Source organism: Oncorhynchus nerka, linkage group LG12 (assembly GCF_034236695.1).
Source record: "Oncorhynchus nerka isolate Pitt River linkage group LG12, Oner_Uvic_2.0, whole genome shotgun sequence".
Taxonomy (NCBI): domain Eukaryota; kingdom Metazoa; phylum Chordata; class Actinopteri; order Salmoniformes; family Salmonidae; genus Oncorhynchus; species Oncorhynchus nerka.
In genome coordinates, this window is record NC_088407.1 from 46,064,105 (window position 1) to 46,072,467 (window position 8,363).

Below are 8,363 nucleotides of genomic sequence, written 5' to 3' on the forward strand. Positions count from 1 at the left end.
AAACTTGATTATTTTGCTAGACTAAAATAAGTCCTAATCATGTGTCTTACTAAGGATAAAGCAAATAGGCATCCTTACAGTATGTGACATGCCTGCATTGGGCAGATCTGTTTGCTAATTACAGCATAGCTCTGAGAAGGGAGGTACTTGTGTGGTTGGGGCTATTTTTTATGATGCAAGGGGCAGATATGGTATAAATACTCACATCATTGTACTGGGAGGCAGCAGATTCTCCAACGTGCTCCTAACCTAAGGATAAACAGCAGCAGTAGGAGGACAGTGGTGCTGAAGATTTCCTACCCCTTTTTGGAACTCCAACTCACTCAACTGCATGCTGGTATGTGTGCTCTTCCTCTCTATCCTCTTAATCTCTTGGCGCAGTGAACAATAGGGCCCTTCTGAGGCCTGACTCCTACTCCCACTGGGATGAGCTAGGACTGGGCAGGTGGAAGAGATGTTGGTGCCTTATAAAACCAAGCAGGATAGCCAGAGTTCAAAGAGAACAGGCTGAAACTCAGTATTCAAATGAATTTCCTTGCTATCTATATAATTTGTTGTGCTTTTTCAGGGGGGTGATTCAGTTATGTGTGCAGTTCAGAGTTCAGTATATGTGTGCAGAGAGAAGAGTGTTACAAAAATGTCCTTGCTTGAGTCATTGCAGCAACTTCAAAATTAAAGCTAAGCAGTACTGAATATTTTCCTGTTTCAGAAAATGGAAGTAAGAGTATTGAGCATCCTCCTCCTCCTGGTGGGCTTGACAGCTGTTCATGGTAGTGGTTCATATATAGTGAAGAAGGTCATGAAGGCCTCCCCCCAGTACCAGCCCTACTCTGTGAAGAGCCACGGTAAGAACCAACATCCTAGTCTACATTGCCTAGTATGATACAGGTGATGTCTTTGAAAATCCTGTGATAGTTTCAATGGACAATGTAAGAGTTCAACTATAATCAATGATAAATCTAACATCTTCACACTTTACCACAAACATGCATATATATGTGCACATTTTTCCACTTAACATGTGATTTCCATCTGAGGATGTCCACTTTCATTTCTTGCACAGGGACACTCAGACATACAGTTGAATTAATAAATTACATTTTATTTTTGTGTCATATTGGCAGTAGACAACCCATCCCTTACGGGATCAATTGACACATAAACACACAGCGATAGTAACACAGCGATAGTAACACTTGAATCACATTATCTTACATACTGTCTGAAGTGAGTATACTGTGTATGTAGTTGTTATGCTCTCACTCAGGCTAAGGAGCCCTATTTCTTCAACAGTCAGTTTGTTACAATTCTCCAACTGAGCGTTTTAATACCTTCACGATATCTTCACTTCAAATTAGTTTAAATCAAATTTTCTCAGTCAATCTCTTGGTGCCTTCATTAGGTCTTAAGAAGTGATTTTAGGATGACCAGTTAGAGCAGTGATTCAGCAGTTGATTGATATTAGGATCCCCAGTTAGACCAGTGATTCAGCAGTTGATTGATATTAGGATCCCCAGTAAGATCAGTGGTTCAGTTGTATAGAACTTAGTGGGGAATATAGATGTGCTGATATTTTAGTATTTTTTTTAAATATTTAACCTTAAAAAAATTGACACTTCAGTACAGATGATGGCTCATTTCAGTCATTTATAAAATGGCAATAAGTTGAGCTGTCTATACGTTATTGAATTGTTATCTTCTAGATCTTCCATTGTAATGAATAGCTGACTTTTCCCTACCTAACTGATGGTAACAGTACCGATACTGGATTCATAGATATAGTTAGCTAATGCATTACTAAGGATAAAGACACATATTGTATGATTCTGCTTATGTTTGTTTTAATTAACTATATATATATATATATATATATATATATATGACTTTTAAAAATCCAGTATCAGTACTGTTACCATCAGTTAGGTAGGACAAAGTCAGCTATTCATTACAATGGAAGATCTAGAAGATAACAATTACATCATTTATAGACAGCTCAACATCATTGGTTTCTTGCCATAGCAAATGGACATTCACTTGTCTTCAACTGTATTTTCATATCATATAAAGTAGTGTGTAAAATAGTATGTGCCTCTTGTTAATATTATACGACTTTTACACCGTCAACTACAGTTCAATCACCCAGAAATGTATAGGTGTGCCTTTCAAAAAGTAGAGACATATGTTTTGATTCATCTAAACTAGGCCTCTACATTTGACCAAGGACATGTCGTTTACACACTGGGTCATGTGACCACATAAACAATTCATTTTAAAAAGACTCTTACAATTCATCATTCTGCTTTACAAATGCTTGTTTTCTCGCCATACTACAGTTTCTTAAGACAGAAATGTCCTCTTTTTTATGGTGAAATAAGAACAGATTGAACCCTTGAGAAAATTATTTCGAGCTAATAATTCAACAGGTTTAAATGTCTATGCAGGTTTGACTTGCACTGTTAATGCTATCATACCCAATGCTTTCAAAGTGTCAATTCCTAAAAAAAAAAAAAATTTGATTTAATATTCTAGTTTGCCTTATTAGGCGATTTCCTCCCCATGCAGGTTTAACATACATGGACAAAAGGGCAATTTCATTGATAAACATTTTGAATAAATGTGCCAAAATCGTTGGAATGACCTTGAGGGAGAGAGTACCCCGACATTTTGCAGTTGATTGGGGGCCATATATAACAAGCATCTCCGGGTAGGAGTGCTGATTCAGGATCAGTTTTGGATCAGATCACAATGAATAAGATTATATGGATCATAAATCAAAACTCCTAATTTGAGACACTTGATACATACAGCCCCAGGACTCAGGTTCCCATGTTTCCAGCAAAAGGGGGTGTTAACCAAATGTCAAACCAGAGCGAGGTTAAATTAGGAAACACTACTTACTTCTGTCTAGCTAGCTAACTATCCTGCCTACCCAAAACAAAGATGTAGTACACCATTTTGGTAAATGCGGTGAATTCCATTCTGGGAATCCTAGTATAAACAAATAAGGTTTCCACCAAATGTACATGAAATTTGAATATGGAAGCAGAACAGAGAAAAAAAATATGATAGTTCCTCTGACAATTGCTGAGTGTAACACAATACTTTACTTATTTTAATCAATTCTAATCCTCTTCATTTTTCATGTCCATAAATTAAAATGTCCATCCTCCATTACTCAAACAAATAGGAGGGCCTGTCCATGCCATGCCAGGCCCACCCAATTAGATTGAGCAAATACAAAACAAGAATACGTTATTATGAAAACAATACTCCATCCACCATCCACCAATGTATTTCTGGCTATGCCCCTGCTGTACAAAGACCAAAAGTACCTCAATTTGTTGCCTGGGGTGGTCTAGCGGTCTAATCGGCTGCCTTTGATCATATGTACTGTGCAGCTGTGAGCTCAGTGCTCTAGCACCCTCTCTCCTCCTTTCTTTCATCTCTACACCTCTATATCTACACCCTATCCAATAAAACACAACAAATAGGATAAGGTGCCCCACTTGTTTGTAAATTAGTGTTATTAGTAGTATTATCTTAGTATTCTTTTTTTTATTACATCCTGGCACCTAAATGTGCTCATAGTACCTTGAGGTGCCCACATAGGGTAATGGAAGTCGAAGAATTGTGCTTTTAATGTGCACTACATTTCTGCCTCCCAATTCTATACACTTCTGAACAATTATGTGCACTTATATATACTTAATGGATTCAAAAGGGAAAATATACGAATATGCTTACACCTTTCCAATGCTTTAAAATATGTATGGAGGAGTGGACAAATGCACACTTCAGGAGTGGCACACCAATCTCAGCTCCTAGTCTTAAATTAAAATAATAATAAATGGAGAATGATCGACAATAGTAGCTGACTTAATTATAATTCTATAATTAGGTAGAGACAATTGCCAATAACACATTTACTACAAGAGGATCACTTGGCATCAGTTGTATTAATAAGGTGACTTGTATTTCTCCACAGTGGTGTCAGTGGCAGGAGAGCCCGGTACCCCAGGTGAGCCCGGCCCAGAGGGCCCCCCTGGCCCACCTGGCCCCGCAGGGGAAAGAGCTGTGGGACAGCCCGGACCAGAGGGCCCTGCCGGACCACCCGGACCTGCTGGCTACTCCGCACCTGGCAAACCTGGCTCCCCGGGTGGTCCTGGTAAGCCTGGTGTTCCTGGTGCAGCTGGCGAGAAAGGAAAGGTGGGGGCAGCTGGACTTCAGGGTCCCAGGGGCATGCCTGGACCTGCTGGAAGCCCCGGACCTGCTGGAATCTCTTCCACCGGCATACCTGGACCTCACGGTCTGCCCGGAGCAATGGGACCAAGGGGGGAAACAGGTCTTAAGGGACATCCAGGTGTGCCTGGTTTGTCAGGAGCTAAAGGGGACAGAGGAGTGGGTATCCCAGGGGCACAAGGTGAGACAGGGGCTGTAGGACCTATGGGACCAGCTGGGCAGCCTGGAGCAGTCGGTGTTGGAAAGACAGGCAAGCCAGGATTCCCAGGTGAGGCAGGAAAATCAGGTAGCCCAGGTAGGGATGGGGGCGCTGGTCCCATTGGATTGCCAGGTGCTAAGGGCCACACTGGAGCTCCTGGTGTAGGTCAGCCAGGAAAACCAGGTGATAATGGCGCTCCAGGTATGCCTGGTTCATCTGGTCCTAAAGGTCATCAGGGAGCAACTGGAGCAACTGGTGCTCCTGGTATCCCTGGATATGGAAAGCCAGGAGCAAATGGACAGAAAGGTGAAAGGGGAGTTGTAGGAAGCTCAGGTACAACAGGTCAGAAGGGTGAGCCAGGAGCACAGGGATATACCGGTGCTACTGGTGCTACTGGGCCCATGGGTCTCACTGGTCCTCAGGGTGCAAGAGGCTTCCAGGGAGATAATGGGGCAATGGGTCCCAAAGGTGACACAGGTACAATGGGACCCCAGGGACCAAAGGGATATAAGGGAGATCAGGGAGCACAAGGTTTCCAGGGCAAGCAAGGTTATACTGGGGCAACAGGGCCAACTGGTGCCACTGGAGCCACTGGAGCTCCAGGTAACAAAGGTGACACTGGCCACACAGGTTCAACTGGTGCTTCAGGTGTCCCAGGACCTGCCGGGCCCAAAGGTTTCCCAGGGCGCAATGGTGAGGCAGGTGAGGCTGGAGCTGCCGGTGCCCCAGGTACCAGAGGCTCGGTTGGGCCTGCTGGTCCCGCAGGTACACCTGGCCTTAAAGGACACCCAGGTTTCCCTGGCACACCTGGCCCAGCTGGACTTGCCGTTAAGGCCACCCCCGGCCCTCAGGGTCCCCCTGGGCTCCCTGGTAGTGATGGTCAGGATGGTGGCCAAGGCCCTGCTGGACCTCCCGGCCCACCTGGTCCTCCTGGCGAGGTCATTTTCGAGAAGAGCATAGGCATGAGTGAGGTAATGGTGCCTACTCTTGTCAAGGTCCCAATGTCTGCTTTCTCTGTTTCCCTGGCTAGTCCTTATCCTCCATCTGGGGAACCCATTAAGTTTGACAATGAGGTGTACAATGCAGAGAATCACTATGACACTACCACTGGGAAGTTCACTTGCCAGGTCCCTGGAGTATACTACTTCTCATACACCATTCACGTGAATGGGGCTCATGCTCTGGTGGCTCTGTACAAGAACGTCAAGCCGGTCATGTTCAGCTATGATGAGTACAACAAGGGCTTCCTGGACCAGATGTCCGGTAGCACTGTCCTTATGCTTGATGTGAATGACACAGTCTACCTTCAGATTCCTGATGATGAGGCCAATGGCGTCTTTGCCGCTGAGAACGTCCATTGCTCTTTCTCTGGGTTCCTTATCGCTTCAACGTGATATCGGTGTCACCCAATAACCACACAACAAAATCCGCAAGCTATTTATCAAACAAGTTATCTCCCTGTCTTTACCAACCAGGCAGTTTTCTCTTTTTGAGGAATAGAAGCATCTCAAATTGAAAATACAAGAAGTGGGTGCTAAGAGGAAGGAAATCTAACACATTATCAGGGATGGGGAGGTAATCAACAAAGTTACCAATGATTCAGAGTTTTATTTTGTGAGTGGAGGCAACATGTGAAATTGAGGTGTTCTGGCTATGTTGTGTCCTGAAATGTTCTTATTTCACTTTTTTTCTTTTTTTTACTGATTACAGCAAGTGATTCTTGTTTTTGTGTACGTCTGTGTTTTTGTACAACCTTTTTTTTGGTGACCAATCAGATACATTCATTACTTTCTGTGCACCATGTTGTACCTGACTTCCTTGTATGTGACTTGAATATTGTGAAATGGCAATGGTCAAATTGACCATAAGAAATAAAACAAAATATAACACATCACAAAATACTGACATACAAATGTAAATTGTTTACCAACAACATTGTTATATCTCCAAAGATTAATGTCATGTAAAGCAAAATTACCAAAATAAATGTCTTTAAAAAAAATGGTGTGATTGGGACTTTCATACAATGCAAAGGCCATTAAAATGCACACATAATACTGATGAAGTTCTTGTCACATAGATGTCATAACATTTAAGGAAAGCCAGGCAGTTAGCTAGTTTACATAAAGGGATAGTGCAAGATTATTTTACACAGCATCAGATGGATACCCTTTTTGCGTCTCTGCGTGCATTTTGAAGGAAGTTGCTAACTAGTGTTAGCGCGATTGCTAACTAGGGTCAGCGCAGTGACTGGAAGTCTATGGGATCTGCTAACATGCTATAACTTATGTGGCAGTGTCATCTCTCCCTCTTTTTCAGAAAGCTCCATTTTCAGAGCACAACTTTAGCTTGGCTTGTGGAGGCGTAGCAAATTGATGAGGAAGTGGGCATTGCACATGCAAATTAGATGCATAGGAGAACCAATCAAAAATTCGGTCAAAGTCACTCAAATCTTTTGCTAACTTCTCTTTTTACAAGTCTGATATAGCAGACCAGTGAGTCACAGCTCGCTGTGTTTAGTCATGTGGGTTGCATGTCAGCCAGGCTAAGCTGACACTTTCTAACTGAGCGAGGCCGCAAAGCGGAAAAAAACAGCCCGCCCAGCTTCGCTTAGGTCGTTATAATTCAAAACACACTAGCTTTTGTTGAGTTTAGTTCATAACTGTATTGACAAGCCAATGGCTGATGTGTCTTTGGTAAATTCAACCAATTTAAATGAAGTATTTGGTGCTGGGAAATTGGATGTAGCAAGGGTTGTGCCTGCATATGACACATTGTGATATTAAGGGAAGTCCAAGATCAAGGCTTAACGTTTTCTGTACAGTGCACCACATGGTTTACAGCTCAAGTTTGATTATGGAAGGAACTACATTTAGTTAATCGTTAAACAATTGGTGTTCATCCCATTATCAGATTTCACTATTTGAGACTTTAGACTGCACATTATGCTCATGATGGGGTGTACACAAAGGACTAAATTCCTTTTTACGCGTTTTTCAATTTTGTAAGAACAAACGTTTGGAAGATATTTTTAAGCATACTGTATGTGTGTGTAGCCTCACCCCAACCCTAACCCTACTGACGGACTGACCCTAATGCCCAGCCATCGCACTGCCAGGGCGGCAGGTTAGCCTAGTGGTTAGAGCGTTGGACTAGTAACCGGAAGGTTGCAAGTTCAAACCCCCGAGCTGACAAGGTACAAATCTGTCGTTCTGCCCCTGAACAGGCAGTTAACCCACTGTTCCTATGCCGTCATTGAAAATAAGAATGTGTTCTTAACTGACTTACCTAGTTAAATAAAGGTAAAATAAAAATAAAATAAAAAAATTACAGGTGGGCAACCAAGGGGTCTACTACAACTCTGGCCGGGTGTACCCGGATCCCACGGGCTCATGCGTCAATGCCGTGGAGTCACCCTCTCTATTCCCCCCTCCGGTTTCCACATGGCAGAGATGGAAGTGGATCAACCGACTCCACAACTAGCAAAGAACCTAACACTAACCCAAGTTCGCATCCCACCCCTAAACCTAATCTTAACCCTTACCTGTGTTCGCATCCCACCCTTACCCTTACCCTAACCTGGTTTCGCATCCCACTCCCACCCCTAACCTTAACCTAACTCGGGTTCGCATTCCACTCCCACCCCCGACCCTAATCCTAACCCAGGTTCGCATCCCGCTCCCAACCTTAACCTTAACCCTTCCTCCTCATCATCCCATCAACAGAAAATACTCATCCCCTTGGTATCAACATGTGCACATAGAGTCAGACCCCTACATCAAGCAATAAAACACAACTTCTCCATTGTACAACAGGTACCCACCCCTTCAACCTTACAGAATCATTTAGACATTCAGGAAGACTAAAAATCTCAAAGACTTACAAAGTTCAGTAACATACCACCACAACCCCCCAAACCCCATAC

At 43.1% G+C, this 8,363-nt stretch overlaps 1 protein-coding gene across 1 annotated transcript; it reads left to right on the forward strand.

Moving 5' to 3' along the window:
• The first annotated feature begins 215 nt into the window (after positions 1–215).
• On the forward strand, positions 216–6,236 carry col10a1a (collagen, type X, alpha 1a). The gene is made up of 3 exons (XM_029674949.2): positions 216–337; positions 710–845; positions 3,986–6,236. Exons 1-3 carry the CDS (start codon positions 332–334, stop codon positions 5,830–5,832), a joined length of 1,989 nt encoding a protein of 662 aa, XP_029530809.2. The 5' UTR covers positions 216–331; the 3' UTR covers positions 5,833–6,236.
• The last annotated feature ends 2,127 nt before the right edge of the window (positions 6,237–8,363 follow it).